The 21,713-nt window shown below is 41.2% G+C and overlaps 2 protein-coding genes across 18 annotated transcripts in view; one reads left to right on the top strand and one right to left on the bottom strand.

The window, feature by feature from the left end:
- SCFD2 (sec1 family domain containing 2) overlaps nt 1–5,655 on the bottom strand; it is a 554,994-nt gene extending 549,339 nt beyond the window's left edge. Inside the window, exon 1 of the mRNA XM_049886901.1 lies at nt 4,667–5,655. Within this exon, the coding sequence (XP_049742858.1) occupies nt 4,667–5,504 (838 nt within the window). The 5' untranslated portion in view covers nt 5,505–5,655. The remainder of the gene's footprint in view (nt 1–4,666) is intronic.
- Nucleotides 5,656–19,184: 13,529 nt separating this feature from the next.
- The window catches only part of FIP1L1 (factor interacting with PAPOLA and CPSF1), a 91,094-nt gene continuing 88,565 nt past the window's right edge, over nt 19,185–21,713 (top strand). For 7 of the 17 annotated variants that reach the window (XM_049886918.1, XM_049886909.1, XM_049886910.1 and 4 more), the window contains exons 1-3: nt 19,187–19,469; nt 20,651–20,695; nt 20,791–20,830. In XM_049886918.1, coding sequence (XP_049742875.1) covers nt 19,385–19,469; nt 20,651–20,695; nt 20,791–20,830 — 170 coding nt within the window. In that variant the 5' untranslated portion in view covers nt 19,187–19,384. Of the gene's footprint in view, nt 19,470–20,650; nt 20,696–20,790; nt 20,831–21,713 lie in introns of all 17 variants that reach the window. The other 10 variants (XM_049886914.1, XM_049886912.1, XM_049886913.1 and 7 more) reach the window with 4 other exon arrangements.

Here is a 21,713-nt window from a genome sequence, read left to right as displayed (position 1 = left end):
TGGTTCTGTGACAACTGAATTTCCACTGTAAAAGAATGAAGTTGGACCCATTATCTGACACCATGCCTGCATATTAACTCAAAATGAAATAATGATCTAAATATAAGAAATAAAATCATAAAACTCAAGAGAAAACAGAGAGGTAAAGCTATAAGATCTTGTTTTTGACAATGAATTATTAGATATGATACCAAAAGCAGGAACAACAAAAGAAAAAATAAATTGGACTTCATTAAAATTTAAAACTTTCATGCATACAGGGGCTTTATCAAAAAAGTAAAGAAACATCCTACAGAATTTGAGAACATATTTGGAAACCATGATTCTGATAAGGGTTTATACCCAGAATATATAAAGAACTCCTAGAACTCAACAACAAAAAGACAAACAACCCAATCAAAAATGCGCAAAGGACTTGAATAGACATTTCTCGGAAGAAGATACACACGTGGCCAGTAAGCACAGGAAACAACACTCAACATCATTAGTTAATGTGAAATGCAAATCAAAACTACGATGAGATACCACTTCACATCCACCAGGATAACTATTTTCAGAAAAACAGAAGGTAACAAGTATTGGCAAAGACACGGATAAATTGGAACATTTGCCCATCGCTGGTGGGAATGTGAAATGGTAGAGCTACTGTGGAAAACAGCTTGGAGCTTCCTCAAAACTTAAACACAGAGTTACTATACAATTCATCATTTCTCCTTCTATGTATATGCCCAAAAGAATCAAAACCAAGAACTCAAAAAGATACTTGTACACCAATATTCACTGTGGCATTATTCACAATAGCCAAAAGGTGGAAACAACCCAAGTCACCATCAACAGATGAATGGAAAAATAAAATGTGACATATATATTTAACGTTATTAAGCCATAAAAAAGTTGAAGTTCTGATACATGCTATGACATGGATATGAACCTTGAAAACATTATGCTAAGTGAAATAAGTCAGACACCAAAGGACAAGAAGCGTATGATCTCACTTATGTGAACTATCACAGAATAATCAAATGCAGAGACAGAAGTGTATTTATTAGTGGTTACCAGGAACTAGGAGGTAGGAGAAATGAGGAGTTATTACTCAACAGATACTGAGTTTCAGTTCAGGGTGATGAAAAACTTTTGGAAACAGACAGTAATAATGATTGCACACATGGTAAAACAACAACAACAAAAAAAACCCCAAACCCATTGCCGTTAAGTAGATATGACTCATAGCAACCCTACAGGACAGAGTAGGACTGCCCCATAGGATTTCCAAGGAGCGGCTCATGGATTGGAACTGCCAACATTTTGCTTAGCAGCTGTAGCTTTTAACCACTGCACCACCAGGGCTCTGCACAGCATGGTGAATGTAATTAATGTCATTGAATTGTACACTTGAAGATCATTAAAACGGTAAAATTTTTGTTACATATACTTTACCACAATAAAATATTTTTTAAGAGAGAGAATGGGAGGAGATGATTGTAGGATAGCAAGTATAGATAACTCTTTTAAGTTCGCTATAAACAAACAAAAAAATGAGACTGAAGTTGGTGGAGCAGGAGGTGTCAAAAAAGGATACACATGTTCCAGTATGGTTTTGTGTTGATGGGAAAAATCCAGTAGAAAAGAAGGAAGAAAATAAGGATCTAGGAAAGGGAGAGGGTATTTAAAAGAGGGAAATCTATGTTGTTGTCAGGTGCTGTCAAGTCGGTTCCAACTCATAGAGACCCTGTGTACAACAGCACCAAACACTGCCCGGTCCTGCACCTTCCTCATAGTTGTTGCTATGTTTGAGCCCATTGTTGCACCACTGTGTCAACCCATCTCATTGAGGGCTTTCCTCTTTTTTGTTGACCCTCTACTTTACTGAGCATGATGTCCTTCTTCAGGGACTGGTCCCTCCTGATACCACATCCAAAGAACATGAGAGGAAGTCTAGCAATCCTCATTTCTAAGAAGCATTCTGGTTGTACTTCTCCCAAGACAGATTTATTTGTTTTTCTGGCACTCCATGGTATAGTCAATATTATTTACCAACACCATAACTCAAATGCATCAGTTCTTCAGTCTTCTTATTCGTTGTCCAGCTTTCACACATATATGAGGTAACTGAAAATACCATGGCTTTGTGTCCATAGAAAAAATCCAGTAGAAAGGGGGGAAAATAATGATCTAGGAAAGGGAGAGGGTATTTAAGAGATGAAAATCTATAAAGAAATTGAACAGAGAGAGGATCTAGTGTGCATAGGTGAAAAAGTTGATTTTCAGGGAGCAGGATATGAAGGAATGAAAGAAAAATACATGGGTATAGATATGGAAAGGTTGGTAGATCTGGTAAAGGGAAGATATGGAAGTTACCTTCTGAATTCTTCTATTTGCTGATATAAGTGATACAAGAAGCAAAAAACCTAACTGTGAGCAAAGGGAATGAGGTCTGGAAGCTTGAGGAGAGAGAAAGTATGAAATGATTGCTGCTGAATGGCAACTTTGCTCTTCCTATCAGCCCTTATTTCCTAAAACAATCTAGACTGCCTTATATTGTAGGCTTTTAGAGGGCAGAAGTTATGCTTTCCTTGTTTGTTCTATACGCATAAAAGGGCCATGTACAAGGAAGAGACACCAGATATAAAAGAGCTGTTGCTGTGATGCTGGACAGGTTTGCCTAGTAGAAGTCTTAGTGGAGGAATGGAAAAATGTGTGACTATGTTGATTAATTATGAAAGAGTATGTTACATTCTTGGCCTGAAGAAATAGAAGTATAAACAGTTTATACCATCCATTCAAAGAACTAAACAAGCTTATACTCATCAAGGTGCTATCTTGTTAATCCTCTAAGAGTTCTATGATGTTATAATTATTACTTATATTTAAGTCATTGTCTTAGTTATCTAGTGCTGCTATATCAGAAATACCACAAACAGATGGCTTTAACAAAGAGAAATTTATTTTCTCCCAGTCTAGGACGCTGGAAGTCCAAATTAAGGGTGCAGGCTCCAGGGGAAAGCTTTATCTCTCTGTCACCTCTGGGGGAAGGTCCTTCTCATCAATCTTCCCTTGGATCTAGGAGTTCTCAGTGCAGGAGCCCTGAGTCTAAAGGATGTTCTCTTCTCCTGGCTCTTCTTTCTTGGTTGTATGGGGTCCCTCTCCTCTCTATTTGATTCCTTCTTTTATATTTCAAAAGAAAGTGACTCAAGATACAATCTAATCCTGTAGATTGAGTCCTGTCTCATTAACGTAACTGCCTCTAATTCCCCCTCATTAACATCATAGAGGCAGGATTTACAACACACAGGAAAATCACATCAGATCATAAAATGATGGACAACCACAAAATACTGAGAATCATGGCCTAGCCAAGTTGACACATTTTGGGGGGACACACTTTAACCCATAACAGTTACACTAACAAAGTGACACCTCAGTTTTCTAGGCACATAATTAAGTTTACATCTCAGTACTACCATTTAGCTTACTTTCTATTATATAATATGCAAATTAATCTTATTAAGGTCAAAAACCCAAATACAGCTATTTTGACTTTTATAACTTCATTCAACTTTTTTCCTAAACTACTAAAGGGAATGCTTATCTATGTCAGTTTCCTGATTATTCTCCCTGAACTTAGATGTGGCCAACCTATACCACTAAAAAAAACCAAAACTACTACTAGCAGCATGATAAATACCTGTCTAATTAGAGACCTTTGAAAACAAATGCACATGTCAAGTATCACTTTGTCAAGTATCTCCTTCACCTATTTTAAGGGTTACATTTGTTCCTTGTATATATAAATAATATAGTACTATAATTCAATTGAGACTAGCCAATCTTCAATAGACTCAGAGGCAAGACTAAAACAATAAACATTTGAAAATGGTGTCTATAATTCTATTTAGTATCATTTACTGGTGATGTTCAACTTAAGCTATACTTTTTTTTAACAATCATTTAAAGAAATCTAATAATCAACTAGGAGTCTCTGGGTCATGCTAACAGTTAAGTGCCCTACTACTAGCAGAAAAGTTGATGGTTCAAATCCAACCAGAGGCATCTTAGAAGACAGGCCTGATGGTCTGCTTCTTGAAAACCCTATGGAGCAGTTCTTCTCTGAACACGTGAGGTCACCATGAGTTGGAGTAGACTCAATGACAACTAACAACAATAATAGTCAACTAACTGTCTATGATAATTTCATGTTTTGTTGTAGATTTCCTTCCACTGGGTCATCTGATAACATCTAACAACAACAACAACCAAAAAAAACCACACCCGTTTCCCTCAAGTTGATTTCAACAATTGTTGGAAATACTGGCTTTTGCAAGTTTCTAAAAGATTTACAGGTGGACAGTTCTCTTGGACGTCAGCATAATTCCATTTTTCCAGTCTCACGGGCTAGATGCAGCTGTCACTGTTTCTTTTTAAATAAGGTAGCGCACACTGAGCGAATATTTACCCATTACGGCATTTAATACATTGTATTGTAATTGCTAATTTTCTTGTCTTTATCCCCCTCTAAACTATAAACTCTGTGAGATCACAGACAGTGTTCATCTTTGCATCCTCCACCTGGCATATAGTAAGAGTCCAGTAAAATATATGCTGAATCAATTTAAGTTCCGGCACCTTGAAGAGTGGTTATGAAGTACTCTACAGCAACGCCACTTACCTGTGAGATCCAGTGTTCTGTCCACAAAGACCACTGATGCCCTGCCTGAAGCAGTTTTTCTCCTGTTCTTGGCAGGGGCATAATTGGCCAGATCTGCAGCGATGATCCGACTGAGCGTACCCACAGCAAAACACTCCTCCCGTACCCCTAAGTGCTCACACAGAGAACTGAGGCCTGACACCAGGCACCTGATCTGCAGCAGCAGCTCAGGGGTCAGGGCAGTAGCATCCACCTCAGCCAGGCTTCCCAGCCTCCTCTTGTCCGGTCGGGCACTGTTAAGGAGATGCACATCCTGGGGTAGCAATGGGAAAAGGGAAGCGAAGGATGGAGTCAAGGCAAGGTGGGGAGCAACAGGGGCAAGCAACAAGGGGGCGTGGAGCACCTCCGCCGTGTAGTTCATGTTGCCCATCCACTCACACAGTTTCTCCTCCAGCTGCTCGAACACCGGATGCTTCCCCTCCAGTTCGGCTGCTGCCGCCGCCGGTACATGGTTAGCTGTGAGGTGGACAGCGTGGCTCACGGCCGTGACCACCACACAGTACTGAAAATGACTGCGGCGGATGATCTTGCGTAGAGTCTCCACGGTCCGGCCTTTCAGCAGGCAGCTCAACACGAACACCGCCTTGGGCTGCTCGGCTCCGCCGCCTGCCGCATCTGGCTCAAACTCCCGCAGGTGACACACAGGACTCCCCACTGCCTCCAGAAGTCGTGTGGATCCGCAGCCCCAGTGCAGGCTCTCTGCGCAGGCGGCGTCCAGGTAGACCAGAGCTCGTTTCATTTTGGCTAGCACCTGCTCCCAACCTTGCTGAGTAAAGGATAGCACACCCGGAGCGCTCATGGTTGGAGATTCGCGGACACCGTGGGCACTCAGGTGCAGAAACTTATCTTAGAATTCACCGCTTCCGGGAATTGGACTGAGACTTTGACAGTCAACACAGTACACGTGGTCCAGGCTCTAAAGAGTGCGTTGGCGGCGCACAATGATGACGTCAGAGAGAGCGACGATTGGCTAGTAAGCCGGGGCTCTGGAAAAGAAGGACAGGACTAGAAGAAGTGGGCGTGGCTCCGTAGTCTCGGGTTACCGGGGAGGTTAGAGAAAAAGGGTAGGGACTGCTAAGAAAATAACTGAACCGTGTTCTTTTCATCTCCCTGTCTGCTAAAATCGCCTATCCCTCTCCCTGTGAAATCTCAAGAATAATAAAACCTAATCCAAAATTTGATGTTTCTTGAATATGAACACATCTCTAAAAGTACACCCTTTGTCCATCTAAACTAAGAGCAGCCAGAGAAGATAATAAAAACAACCAATTGTGTAATGTTTTGTAGTTTGCAGTTTATAGTTTGTTTTTACATATGTTATTATACACAAGCCTCATTAGAATCTTACTGGTCTCATTTTCACTTTATCTTCCCTCGCTCCGTCTCATGGTCACCAAATACTGTTCGGCTTCAAAACTCCTGAAATCTAGCCCCTCCTCTCCATCCTTCCTGCCACTACCTTAATCTAGGCCACCATCATCACTCCCCCAGACAAAGGCAGTAAAAATCAAAACCAAACCCATTGCCTTCGAGTTGGTTCACAGTGACCCTACAGGGCTTCCAAGGAGAGGCTAGTGTATTTGAGCTGCCGACATTTCGGTTAGCAGGCGAGCTCTTAACCAGTGCACCACCAAGACTCCAAACAATTGCAATAATCCCCCATCAATTGCCCAACTTTCCACATCTTCTCTCTCCAATTTAGTTACCTTCCTAATAAATTAATATGTTCCTATCATTTTCCTTCTGAATAGCTTCTCCTGGCCCATTGTCTACAGAAATCCGTAGAATGACACAAAAGTCCTTCATGATTTCTCAATCTCTTTTCAGTTACTCCCAACCTGGAACATTATGTGCTTGAATAATACTAACAAAATGAAACCAAACCTGTTGCCGCGGAATCAATTCCTACTCATAGTGACCCTACAGGACGAACCAGAACTGCCCCGTACAGTTTCTAAGGCCGTAATCTTTATGGGATAGGACTGCCACATCTTGCTCCCACGGAGAAGCTGGTGGGTGCCAACAGGCAACCTTTTGATTAATCCCAAGCACTTAACCACTGTACCACCAGGTCTCCTTACTTGAATAATAGATGAAACATATTGAGCACAGAATGCTTCATAGGTTCATTCAAGCAATATGTATTAAACATTTACAAGGTATAATCACTGTGTGAGTCTGAAAAGATACAATGATTAATGAAATACATTCCTTAATGTATAAAGTATTTATACCTGACCAGCCATAGCTCTTAACCACTGTACCACCAGGGCTCCAGACAAATTTCTACTCACCCAAAAAGAATAATTCCAGTGGTACCTTCGATGTGGGGGTTTTCCTAACTCACCACCACCACCACCATATGTTGGAACACACACACATACACACTCTGCTCTCACTTCCACTGAGCACCTGTCATACCATTGTAATTTTAGCAGATTTGTTCTACTACATTGTGCACTAGAGGCCTAGGATCCCCACCACCTAGAGTGTAACAGGTGTTCAATAAATGTTTGTTGAACGAATGTTTGATTCATTTCCATACAATAATAGATATTCTACCACCTTTTAATGAATGTGTACAATATTCCAGGCACTGTGTGGTGCACTAGGGATATAAAGAGAAAGAAACCACAGCTGTACCTTCAAATGAATTACATAATGAAGTAGAAGGACCCATATGTAAAGCAAACAAATGCAATAAAATGTTACATAAGCAATAAGTTTTGAAAAAAGGTGTATATGAGTTACAAAGGAGGAAGCATAAATTCTGACTGGGTAAAGGAAAAAGGGAAGTGGTTAGAAGTTTCGTAGAGGAGATCATTTTTGAGTTGTTTCAAAGAAAACCAGATGTTTACCAGGTGGACAGGATGGGGAGGGGCATTCCAGGCAGTCCAAGCAGAGTGCAGCATGAACAAAGGCTCAGAGGCATGAAGTAGCACATGTTACTTGGAACAACAAACAGTTATATATGACTGGAGCGTATTACATGAAAACAGACCCAAGAAGAAATAGGGGCAAAGAACTAAAAAAGAAAGAAAGAGACTAGATTAGGATAAGTCTTATTTTCAAATGTGGAGCTATTAAGGGATTTTTAGGAGTGGAAATAATTTGTTCATAGCTGGGTTTTAGAAAAAAAGATTCTGATAGAAACATGGAAAATGATTTAAAGAGGAGCAAGATTTCAGGCAGGGAGACCAGTTAGGAAACAGTAACAGCAACAACTCTGAGCAACAATTGATACCAAAAACCAAACCAAACCCAGTGCCGTCCAGTTGATTCTGACTCATAGCAACCCTATAGGACAGAGTAGAACTGCCCCATAGAATTTCCTAGTGGATTTGAACTGCCAACCCTTTGGTTAGCAGCCATAGCACTTAACCACTACACCATCATGGTTTCCCAACAGTTGATAAGAATAAAGGATTGGACAGTGAGGAGTGTACAAAAGAGATGTTGGGATGATAGAGCCTAAAGGACTTGGTGACTGGTTTGATAAGGAGAGTGAGGCAGAGGGAGTATTTCAGGATAACGCCCAGCTTTCTGGCTACGTGACTGATAAATGAAAGTGGTTGAAATTTGGAAAACCAGAAGAGAAGCAGATTGGAGATAAATATACTGAGTTCAACTGGGACATGTTGTTTTGAAGGTGCTTACGATACATGAGAAAACACCTAGTAGACAGTTCGATATATGTATGATTCAGGATTGGAGGAGAGAAGCCTGGTAATTCAGAAATCGTTAGCAAACGGGTGTGCTTGAGATTGCTCATGGAGAGCATGGAGAAGAGGAAATACAATGGGGAGACAGGCAAAGCTCTGAGAAACAGCAATATTTCTGGGTGAGTAGAGTCATGAAAGAAGGAAGTTGGAAGAAGAATGGAATGGTCAACAGTAACAGCTGCCAGATAAAGGAAAAATTACATGGAACCTGAAAAGAATCCATAGGATTTGAACATTAGAAGCTAATAGTGCTCTTTGCCAAGACAGTTTTAGTGTAGTGATGGAGGAGAAAACCTGAAACTATTAGGCTGAAAAGCGCATAGGAGGTGAAGACATGACGTGACATTTTTAAAGTATTCTTTTTATGACATTGATTGAAAAATAAAGGGAAAAAATTGTGAATTTGCTGATTTTTTTTGTTTTTGAGAGAGAAACTTAAGTGTATCTATAATGTTTGCAAAGGCAACAGAGAGAGAGGCTGATAAAAGTGAGAAAGAAACATAGAAATAGAACCAGGTGGGAGTTCTGATGAAAAGCACAAGTGGAGGAATCAAACTAGAATAGGAAATAATAGGAATCAAAATAGAATAGGAAAAAGAAAAAGTGGAAAAGATGAGAGGAAACTTAGAAAAGCATGTAGGTATGGGGATGGAAGGTAAAAAGTTCTTACTCAAATGGTCTTCATTTTCTTTCTGAACCAGAAACAAAGAAAGAACTGGAGATAATGTTTGGATATAGTTGGCTTAAGGAAAGGTAACAGCCGGGAGTAGTCATTAGAAAGAATGGGAGAAGAAAGAGACTGAGACGCTTAAAAGGTTTAGTAGGCAGTGCTGTGGGCACAGCTGATGTTGGAGACCCTGGGTTTGTTGTGACACCACCTGCCCAACTGCATGTTTCTTTCAGCAGCATCAGCAGGAGGATGTAGGCGAAGATAAGACAGGTACAAGGTTATGCCAGATGGATACAGTAAACTGAAAAGGAGCTGAGGTCAGGGAGTGATGCACCAGTTCAGGCTGAACCAGTACAGGGAGAAAGTGTAGGCATGAAGGAGGAGGTCTGGGGACATGGAATGAGGCAATGAATTTGGGGGAAGGAGAGGGAAGCAGGCTTGCTGGTACTACCTCTATAAGACTGGAGAAAAGAGGGAGGGGGAGGGGGAAAATAAGAAAGTTGTTCTAATATACAGTTAGGGTCAAAGAAAAGTAGATGGCCCTTAAAATTCAAGGAGGAAACAGCTTTAAGATATAATAATATCTACTTTTTACTGATTAATTAGTAGATAAGAACTGCTTTAGGTGAAGGGAAGGACAATACTCAATACATGGAAGGTCAGCTCAACTGGACTGGACCAAAAGCAAAGCAGTTTCTGGGATAAACTCAATGCTTCAAAGATCAGCGGAGCAAGGGCGGAGGACCATGGTCTAAGGGGACTTCTAAGTCAATTGGCAAAATAATTCTATTATGAAAACATTCTGCATCCCACTTTGAAATGTGGCGTCTGGGGTCTTAAATACTAACAAGCGGCCATCTAAGATGCATCAATTGGTCTCAACCCACTTGGATCAAAGGAGAATGAAGAACACCAAGATCACACGATAACTAAGAGCCCAAGAGACAGAAAGGGCCACATGAACCAGAGACCTACATTATCCTGAGACCAGAAGAACTAGTTGGTGCCCGGCCACAACCAATTACTGCCCTGACAGGGAGCACAACAGAGAACCCCTGAGGAAGCAGGAGATCAGTGGGATGCAGACCCCAAATTCTCACAAAAAGACCATACTTTGGTCTGACTGAGACTAGAGGAATCCTGGCGGTCATGGTCCCCAAACCTTCTGTTGGCCCAGGACAGGAACCATTCCCGAAGACAACTCATCAGACATGAAAGGGACTGGACAGTAGGTAGGAGAGAGATGCTGATGAAGAGTGAGCTATTTATATCAGGTGGACACTTGAGACCGTGTTGGCATCTCTGGGGGCGGGATGGGAGGATAGAGAGAGTTGGAAGCTGGCAAAATTGTCACGAAAGGAGAGACTGGAAGGGTTGACTCATTAGGGGGAGAGCAAGTGGGAGTACGGAGTAAGGCGTATATAAACTTATATGTGATAGTCTGACTTGATTTGTAAATGTTCACTTGAAGATCAATAAAAGTTAAAAAAAAAAAAAAAGATATAATAATATCAAGGATGTGGTCCTGAATGTGGACTGCTAAAATGGAGTGAATGAAGGTTGTTGAATAATTAGACTCCTGGAGATTAAAAAACATGTAATGCAAACGGGATATACAAATTTCTCACTATGGTGCTGGAGTGGTAGAGGAAACAAGATTGCGAACAGACCCCGACGTCATCTGTGAAGGAGGGGAAACGAAGAGGGAGGGGGTAAAGGTGCTAAATACCGATGGTATCAGGACTTTCACAGGAAAATGGAACCATAAATGTCTTTGAGCAGCCCTTCAGTGACAGAGAAATAAGAATTCTATCTCCAGGCTACATAATACAATAGGGTGAGGGATAATTATGGGCAAGCAGTATAGAAAGATGAGGAGAAGTACCATCATTTGAGGAAGGTTAGAGTTAATTTAAGGGAACAAGTAAAGATATCCTTCTGCTAAAGTATTGAGGATATTGGATATTTTTATAAAATAGAACAAAGGGAGGTACTGAAAGTTAAATGAAGAGTTGGGAATCGGGCCTGCAAGAACTGGGAGGAAATAAGCACAGAGCATACAAAGGAATAACATTAAAAGAGTAGACAAAAATTAAATAAAATGTAAGAATGAGGGGAGATGGGGAACCCCATGAAGTTGTACAATGTACAACCTGTGTAACTGTCTGCATCTGGACAGGCTGCCAGGTCATGAACAGGCTTAGGTCACACGGTAGAGAGTTTAGGTATTATTTTACATCTAACAGGAAGCCACTGAAGGGTTTCATGCTACTTGAATTGGATTGGTGGCAGTGAAGATAAAAATAGACAGATTTGGGATATAGTTTTTAGGAATAGCTAACAGGCTTTGCTGATGGATTTGGATAGGTGTGAAAAGGACAGATTGGGGAAAGAGAGGAATCAAGGGTGGCTCTTTGGTTTTGAGCTCTGACAATCAGTTGGATGGCGGTTACTGTTACTAAGATAGGGAAGCCTGGGGAAGTAGGGGACTAGAACAGGACAGGTTTGGGAGGCGAATTCACAACTTCAGCTTAGCTCATAAATTTGAAAAGCCTATTAAATGTCCAAGACAAGGATAAGGTAGAACATCAATTTGAACAGGTTGTCCTGAGCTCAGGTTGAAGTCAAGAAGGCAGAGAGAAATTTGGTAGTCATTGATATCACATAGATGGAATTGAAAGGCATGGAATTGGATTAAAGGACTTTGGGAGACAGGGTAGCCAGAGAAGAGAATTCAGGAAAAAGCCGTTTCTTTCTCTTATGTGTACTGGTGGAGTAAAATGAATTTCTCCTAATCACACACTTACGACCATCATATTTATCTTTTTAAAGTGTGATTTACACTTCTCTACTCAAAATAAGCCATCAATTATTTCCTATAGCTCATAAAATCAAACTTACCTCCCTTTATCTCATCTTAAGGTTCTCCATACCTGGTAGAAGGAAACCTGATGGCACAGTGCTTAAGCATTTGGCTGCTAGCCAAAAGTCTGGCAGTTCGAATCCACCAGCTGCTCATTGGAAACCCTATTGGGCAGTTCTACTCTGTCCCATAGGGTCACTATGAGTCAGAATCGACTCGGTGGCAATGGGTTTTTTTTTTTTGGTTTATACCTAGTAGAAAGAGCCCTGGTGGTGCAGCTTAGTATCTACTCAACGGCAGTGGGTTCATTTTGTTGTTGTTGTTGTTTATACCTGGTGGCACAGTGGCTAAGTGCTCAGCTGCTAACCGAAAGGTGAGCAGCTCGGACTCACCAGCCGCTCCTGGGGAGAAAGATGTGGCAGTCTGCTTCCATAAAGATTACAGCCTTGGAAACCATATGGGGCAGTTCTACTCTGTTCTATGGGGTCACTATCGAATCGACTTGATGGTAAGGGTTTGGTTTGGGTTTTTATACGCACCATCAGCACTTAACTTAAGGATTAATTGATTATTTTCAATGTGCTAAACAGCGTGAGAGAGGCTGTGGTGAATACGGAAATTAAAGACTTCGTTCTCACCTTTAAACAGTATACAAAGTTTATTCAAGTGTGTAGATTTAAATAGGAGATGACGCAATTTACCAGATACAATAGGCAATGTAAAATTTAGTGTTAAAGGCCATCAGAATGCAGAAGAGGTGGATAATTAGGATTTAATTTATCACTGAAGTACCTACAGAAGAAAGAAAGCTCTACCGTGTGCGGTAGTTCAGGTTATTCAAAAGAAAAAAGGCCTAAACCACAATACATCACTTGCTTGCCTCTAATCTGTCAAGTGATTTTGTTAACAAGTAGAAACCCCACGTTCTGCTCGGCGTGACTTGTATCAGTCAATAAACAAGAGACTGAGGTGGGAGAGTGGAAGGGTGCCTTTATTTTTTTGCGAAAGGAAAGGAAGCAGCTGGAGCTGCTACCGCCAAGACTGCTCCACAAGGGCAAGGGGAAAAGTTATTTTTAAGGGGTTTACAAGTAGGGAGTTCAGACAAGTTATGTCAGCAACATTCGTAATCATACTATGCAGATGCCACGATTTTTATGAGACAGACCAAGCAAAGGGAACTGGGATTCTAATGCAAAATTGTGAGACAGGCCAAGCAAGCTGCTTGAGGCAGTGGAATTATCTGCAGCCTGGGGATCTCTGTCTTACTTTGTTTGACATTTGCAACCTCATTTAATCTTGTTACCATTCCAAGAAGTTGTTTTGTGCCTTTGAATTGATTTCAATTCACAGCAACTCTATATGAAGTGAGTACACAATGTTATTTTAATATATTAATTTTCTGACGAGAAAACTGAGGTGAGATTATACAACAGATCTTAAATTGGCAGCAAATAGCAAAATCAGGCCTAAAACCCAGGTCAACTTGTATTTTCCCTCTCGTTGGTTTTTACTCCATTCATTAATTCATATCCATTCAAAACACATTTACAAGTACTTGTTATATACTAGGTATGGAGCGGGCACTTTTATTTGATCTTCAACTCTTGTCATAATTTTAATCATTATCTACTAAGCATTTTCTTTCAGTACTTCTCAGAGATAGACACATTACAACAGACAGTTTTGCCAAGAATCAACAGACCACAATGAATAAAATAGACGACAGATATCATCAGAATATATGCAGCACTCTAGTTTGATGAGGTAATAACTCTTGGGGTTTTCTAACACTTGGGAGTAAGAAGAGCTGTATACAGTATTTTCAAACTATTTTTAAGAATTTCCCTAACTAGTAGGGAGGTAAAGATGTCTTTAAGCTAAGGAAGGATATCGAAGGAAAGAACTAACCTTGGAAGCAAGGAAGGAAGAGGCCTTTTAAGAGTGGTTATTAGTGATTTATGGGCTTCTCTGCTTATGGAAATCTTACTTTTCAAAGCTTAGCTCGAATACTACCTCCACCATAAAGGTGACTTGGATGCAGCAATTACTATTCATCAATTTTTCAGTTCAGTTTAAGCAATGCCTTGATATCAAAGCAGCTGAAAGGAGAAAGAGGGCCCTCAGCAAAAGGCAGTTGGTTCTCCCATGGAACCATGAAGTTTATTATAGACTTATGGAATGAGAAATAGAGTGATAAAGAGGGGTCTCTGAGCGATTGCCTTATGATAGTCGAAAACATTTCTCGGCCATGCAAAGGCCAAGAACGTCTACTTAGTGCCAGGCACCATACCAGGAACAGGAGCAACAGACAAACAAGATGCCCTGTTTGAGGGAGGATTTGGTTTAGCGAGGAATCTGAGGAAAACATACGCTTAGTCAAATAATTACTGAACATTATGATAGACACAACCATAGAAATAGAATAGAGTCTAGAAGAGGGGTATTAGATCTATCCCACCCACCCCACCAAAGTCTCTGACCTTGTCTGCTACTCTTTCATTATTCCAGCTACATATCTGGGTTCTTTGAACATGCCAAAGAAGCTCTGGTCATGCAGTGGTTAAGCACTCTGCTGCTAACTGAAAGGTTGGTGGTTTGAACTCATCAGCTGCGGGAGAAAAATGCAGCAGTCCGCTTCCGTAAAAGATTTACAGCCTTGGAAACCCTATGGGGCAGTCCTTCTCTGTCCTGTATGGTCACTACAGAATTGACTCCATGGCAACAAGTTTGGTTTGGTTTGGTTTGGTTTTGAACATGCCAATAGTGCTTCCGCCTCAGAGTCTTCGCATTTCTTACTCCCTCTATCTGATAGTCTATGCATCTAGAAACCCACAGGGATTATGTCCTTGGTCCATTCAGCTCTCTTATATCACCTTATGAGATTGGCTTTCCCTGACCATTTCATATAAAATTGCATCCCATTCCTCTTTATCACTCTACTCTGGGTCCCCAGAAGCACTTACTGATGAAGATCAAAGACCACAGCCTTCAGTATGGATTATAGCTCAACATAAAGAAAACAAAAATCCTCACAACTGGACCAATAAGCAACATCATGATAAATGGAGGAAAGATTGAAGTTGTCAAGGATTTCATTTTGCTTGGATCCACAATCAACAACCATGGAAGCAGGAATCAAGAAACCAAATCCATTGCACTGGGAAAATTTGCTCCAAAAGACCTCTCTAAAGTGTTGAAAAGAAATGATATCACCTTGAAGACTAAGGTGTGCCTGACCCAAGGCATGGTGTTTTCAATCGCTTCATATACACACAAAAGCTGAATGATGAATAAGGAAGATGGAAGAAGAGTTGATGCCTTTGAATTGTGATGTTGGAGAAGAATATTGAATGTACCACGAACTGCTAAAAGAACAGACAAATTTGTCTGGAAGAAGTACAGCTGGAATGTTCTTAGAAGCAAGGATGGCGAAGCTATGTCTCTCAAACTTTGGAGACTGTCTTGGCTATCTAGTGCGCTATAACAGAAATACCACAAGTGGATGGCTTTAACAAAGGGAAATCTATTTTCTCGCAGTCTAGTAGGTTGTTGTTGTTAGGTGCCGTCAAGTCGGTTCAGACTCATAGCGACCCTATGTACCACAGATGACCTTCCCCAGGGACTGATCCCTCCTAACAACACGTCCAAAGTATGTAGGCTAGAAGTCCAAATTCAGGGCGTCGGCTCCACGGGAAGCCCTCCTCTCTTTGTTGGCTCTGGAAGAAGGTTCTTGTCCTCAATCTTCCCCTGGTTGAGGAACTTCTCAGGTGCAGGGACCCTGGGTCCAAGGGATGTGCTCTGCTCCCGGTGATGATTTCCTGGTGGTATGAGGTCCCCACTCTCTGCTTGCTTCCCTTTCTTTTTACCTCTTGTAAGATAAAAGGTGGTGCAGGCCACACTCCAGAGAAACTCCCTTTGCTCTAGATCAGGGATGTGGCCTGGTAAGGGTGTTACAATCCCACCCTAATCCTCTTTAACATAAAACTATAATCACAAAATGGAGGACAACCACACAATACTGGGAATCATGGCCAAACCAAGTTGACACACATTTTGGGGGGACACAATTCAATCCATGACAGACATGTTATCGGAGGGATCAGTCTCTGCAGAAGGACATCATGCTTGATAAAGTAGAGGGTCGGCGAAAAAGAAGACCCTCGATGAGATGGATTGACACAGTGGCTGCAACAGTCGGCTCAAACATAACAATGATTGTGACAATGGGGCTGGACTGACTGGGCAGTGTTTCCTTCTGTTGTACATAGGGTGGGTATGAGTCAGAACTGACTTGATAACACCTAACAACAACAACTGGGTCCCCTTATCCTGCTTACTCTTCCTAATCCTTCCCACCACTGCAGGTGTTATGACTGTACATGTTTATCATCTGTCTCCCTTGTTAGAATGAAGGCTCCATGAAAAAAATAACTTTGTTTTACTAACTACTGAATCTACAGAACCTAGAATAGTATCTGGCACTTGGTAGACTCTAAAAATATATATTGAATAAATAAATAAATGAGAGGAGATGAAAGAGAATTCATGAAAGATTTCACAAAGGGCATTATACCACAACAGAATTTAGAAGGATGCAAGAGATTATCCTAAATGGATAAGGGAGACTGGGAATAGCAGGTAGAGGAGTATTCAAAGTTTGTTTTGTTGTTGCCGTCCAGTTGATTTAGACTCATGGCAACCCCCCATGTAGGGGGGATTTAAACCACATGGTTTGTTTAAATAACATGAAATGGTGTGGTTTTCATGGAGTAAAAACACTTCACTTGTACTTCTAATATGGCCCATCTGCCTTTTCCCTTGTAGGTGTGCTAATTATTTCCCACCCTTCTTTCTCAATAAACTGAAAGCTTTTTAAGGATCATGTCTGTAATTTTCAAATTATTAAATACTGCAGATATTCAGTAACAAATAAATAAATAAAAGAACAGTATTTATTGATTAGAGAGAAAGAAAGCCCGTTGCTAAATTTGTAACACTAAAACGGATATCCTTCTGCTCAAAAGTGAGTGTTCCGTTTGGAAACTTTAGAACAGAAAGGGACTTTGTTGTTGTTAGCTGCCATCAAGTATTCCCCACCTCCCACCCCTCACAGACACAGGGTGACTCCATGCACAAGGAAATGAAAGCCGCCCTTTCCTGCACCATCTCCATGATTGGTTGTTGATCAGAATATTGAGATCCATAGAGTATTAATTGGCTGATTTTTGAAGTAGATGGCTAGGCCTTTCTTCCCAAGGGGATCTTAGAGATCATCTTATTCAGTTTTCTTATTTTATAGCTGCAAAAACTGAAACATAGTTTGACTATACTAGGTCATGCAACTAGCTAATCATAGTTAAGAACCATGACCCTAGTTTTGTTTTTTCCTTGGAAAATACGTTCTCAAAAGTGGCCTGAAAATTTGGTGTTATTTATTAAAATACAAACCATTTAATTTTTATTATTTGTATTAAACTGAAATCACATATTTCATGATCTATCTTGGAGAAACACTTGTAAAAATCTGCAAAAGGTCATTTACAAGGATCTTCATCGTAATTTTTTTGTGGTAAAAATTAAAAGTTGGAAGTTTATCAATATGGGTACAGCTATAGTCACATTGTGATACCCATAAAAACCCCACTGCCATCAAGTCGATTCCGACTCAGAGCAACACTATAGGACAGAGTAGAACTACCCCACAGAGTTTCCAAGGAGTGCCTTGCGGATTCTCACTGCCGACCTCTTGGTTAGCAGCCGTAGCACTTAACCAGTTAAGCCACCAGGTGTCCAAGTAATATTATAAAACATTTAAAAATGGACATAGTTCTATATATACTAACATGGGAAAGATCTCTAAGACATTGCTGAGTTAAAAAAAAAAAAAAGTCAGTCACAGAATAACATACAATACTATACTAAGACCAGCTGTCTTAGTCATCTAGTGCTGCTATCACAGAAATACCACGAAAACCAAACCCACTTCCGTCGAGTCAATTCCGACTCATAGTGACCCTATAGCACAGAGTAGAACCGCCCCATAGAGTTTCCAAGGAGTGCCCGGCAGATTCGAACTGCTGACCCTTTGGTTATCAGCCATGGCACTTAACCACTACACTACCAGGGTTTCCGAAATACCAGAAGTGGATAGCTTTAACAAAGAGAAATTTATTTTCTCATAGTCTGGGAGGCTAGAAGTACACATTCAGGATGTCAGCTCTAGAGGAAGGCTTTCTTTTTCTGTTGGCTCTAGGGGAAGGTCCTTGTCATTAATCTTCCCCAGCCAAGGAGCTTCTCAGCGCAGGGACCCCAGGTCCAAAGGACATGCTATGCTCCCACTGCTTCTTTCTTGGTGGTATGAGGTCCTGATGTCTCTCTGCTCACTTCTTTCTTTTACACCTCAAAAAAGATTGGTTTAAGACACAACCTAATCTTTTAGACTGAGTCCTGCCTCATTAGCATTTACCTACTGCTTATCCCATCTCATTAACATCATACAGATAAGATTTACAGCACATAAGAAAATCACATTAGATGACAAAATGGTGGACAATCACACAATACTGGGAATCTTGGCCTAGACAAGTTGACAGTTATTTTGGGGGGATACAATGCAATCCATGACACCAGCCAACCCCAGGTAGCCCCGCCAAAACTGTATGTGTGAAGCAAAGAATATTTCACAATGGTGTATATCAGTGGTTACTCTAGTAAGGGGGGTAGTGGATGAAAGTGCTCAAACCTTAACCTTAAGGTTGTTTTGTGTGTGTGTGCGTGTGCATGTGTGTGTGTGCGCGTGCACCTCTGTTCAACAAAGGGAATGTATTATTCATATTAATGTTTGCCGCTAAAATTAGTATTTTTTAAAAAGTGGAATGAATTATCATCTCTGAGAAACGGGACTAGAGTAGCAATTTTCTAACAAGGCTGATATAATTTGTAAAGGATAAAAAAAGCCTTTCTTAAGATTAAAAAAAAATGTTTGGGAAGACAAAGCATCAAGGGTAAAAAAAAAAAAGGGAACAATGGTGTACTTGCTGGCAAACGCAATACGGACTATTACAAGCAACACCTGTGCAAGCGAACACAAGCACACGCAAGACTAAACTCAACAGGAAAGCGGCATTCCATAGGGGCGGGGCAACCGCCGGCGCATGCGCAACCAGGTTCAGGTGGCCGCCGCCGCGGAAGCGAAGCCATCTAGAGACGCCGTACCGCTCGGGTACTGGTGCGCGTGCGCAGACGAACCTGCGCAGGGGTCTTCATGTTTGCCGCCTGTGCTGCCTTTCCTGGATTTAAGTCGCGCGCTTTCTTCGTCCTGTCTCTGCGGGGTTCGCGCCCCTCTCGCGCCCCTAAGCAGCGAGGCTGGGGAAGGGGTTTGAGGGGCTGTTGATCGCCGCCTTTAAGTTGTGCTCGGGGCGGCCATGTCGGCCGGCGAGGTCGAGCGCCTAGTGTCGGAGCTGAGCGGCGGGACCGGAGGGGATGAGGAAGAAGAGTGGCTCTATGGCGGTACGGAACTTCCTGTCCCTGTCTCTTTCTCCGGGGTTTATCTCAGGCCTCCCTTCCCGGCCCGCAAACAGCCGGCGTCCCGGGTCCTCAGGCTTGGGCCTGAGTTTAGGCCTACCATGTTGCGCGCCACCCTACCCCCTGCTTCCCTTCTCCTTGGCCTGCAGCCCGCCCAGCCCAGCCCAGGACCCCAGCAGGCACTCACCCTGCAGCCGCTGGCTACCGGGCCCTCCGAAGCCAGCAGCTGCGGGTCGGGGCCCGTGCGGTGGAGCTTTGCGCGCCTCTGCACCGAGACTGCTCCGCCGTCTGGCCTCCGCGCTCTTTACACCAGTGTTTCATATCGATTCTGAGGTGTATTGGTTTGTCCCTTCTGGCCCCTTGGTTGTGGGATACCATTCCCGTCCCTTGTTTTAGAAAGTCATTCTGTAATAATAGCTCAATAAAGTTAATGCTGCAAAACTAACGTCTTGTTTCTTAATGGTCAGTTTGTATGGAATGCACCTGCAAGGGTACCTCTTTGTCTGAAAGTCGTGCTTTAAAAATAACTTAAAAAGAGAGAGATGGATTACATGTTATGGCCCTTAAAGAAAACCCTGAAAAATCCCTGCGTTAAGGTGAAGTGTTTTTTGTTTTTGTGTTTTTTTTTTAAAAAGAGATTGCTCTTTAACCCTTATCATAGAAGTACCTCAGGTCCCTTAGGATAATAGTTGTCAATATCATTTCGTAGTTTTCTCAAATTTAATGCGTCTTGTGGTTCCCTCTTCAAAAGGGCTTGACTTTTTTTTTTTTTAACTTTAAGTAACAGTTTCTTCTCAGCTGTTACCGACACCAGTTTTGAAAATTATTGTTTATTCTTTGCCTAAAATTTAAATTCTTGATTAGCTTTAGGAGTGTGCAGTAAAAGTGCACGTTTGTGTACCATGCTGTTTAGTGCTGATGTGACTTGGATAAACTTTTGATAACAGTTGTAAAATAAATTCCTTATCTTTGGTCAAAAGATTTAGCATTCAACCTAGTATTGTCTGAAACGGGAACGTGTAGGGTTTCTTTTGTAGACTATCTGGATAGCTTCAATACTTCTTAAACAAAGCTTATTTTTATAGAAGTAAGGTGATTTTTTTTTTCCATTAGAGACTTATCTGTTAAATGATTATAAGGTGATCTAACTTTGGATGTGCTTATAGGCCCATGGGACGTGCATGTGCACAGTGATATGGCAAAGGACCTAGGTTAGTGCTTGTGATGATCACTTCAGATTTTCATAATACTAGTTCCTTTAAGAGTGGCTTGCTTATTTATTTATTACTATTTTTTTTTTTTGTAGATGAAAATGAAGTTGAAAGGCCAGAAGAAGAAAATGCCAGGTTAGTGAAATATCCTGTTGTTACTTGAGCAGTTGTGTGATGCCGTGGTTCTGGCAGTGGAATTGTCAGAATTATTTCATTTTAATAATTGATGTGATTACAATAGTTGGACTAAAGTTCAGAAGACATTGAATCCTTACGGGTTTATTCTTATTTCAGGACCTAATCTCATACCACTTCTGTTTGTTAGCAGTTAAGGGAGCAGTTCTTCAGGTTAGGGTTTGTAACTTTTCACTAGTAACTTTTTATTCCTCAGGAGCTATATGGTGTTTTATAGGGGAGTCCCTGGGTGGCGCAAATGGTTATATGCTTGATTATTGGCTGAAAGGTTTGTGATTTGAACCCACGCAAAGGTGTCTCGGAAGACAGGCCTGGTGATCTGCTTCCGAAAGGTCACAGCCCTGAAAACCTTATGGAGCAGTTCTACCCCATGACGCAGAATCAACTGGATGGCAGCTAACAAACAACAACAATGGTGTCCTATATAGTGTAACCATAAGTCTACTAAGAAAGATTATAAACCTGATTTTAAAAAAATGTTAAATAAGGGAACCAAAAGATTACTGCTTTTACAGTTCATTATCATTTTTGATTGTATGATGCACTTTGGTTATAATTTCAATCTGGTTTATATTTATTTGGATTCAAAATGAGATGAACTAATATGTGAGATTCTCCCTGGTTACTAGAAGGGTATGAGTATCGTGTACAGAACATATACAAAGAGCCAGGAACTTAATCTAAATTTCAGAACAACTCAAACATACAAGTGCATAGATACGCGGACTACTCTTCCCAGATACCTTAGTGTTGTATAATGAGAGTGGAGTTAGAGGGTTTCTTTAAAAAAGAGCCTCTAAAGAATATTTATGTTTAAAAGTGG

The sequence above is a fragment of the Elephas maximus genome, chromosome 5, assembly GCF_024166365.1.
Source record: "Elephas maximus indicus isolate mEleMax1 chromosome 5, mEleMax1 primary haplotype, whole genome shotgun sequence".
Lineage (NCBI taxonomy): Eukaryota > Metazoa > Chordata > Mammalia > Proboscidea > Elephantidae > Elephas > Elephas maximus.
The sequence above is the reverse complement of the archived record's forward strand: the minus strand, read 5'-3'. Positions and strand labels throughout refer to the sequence as shown.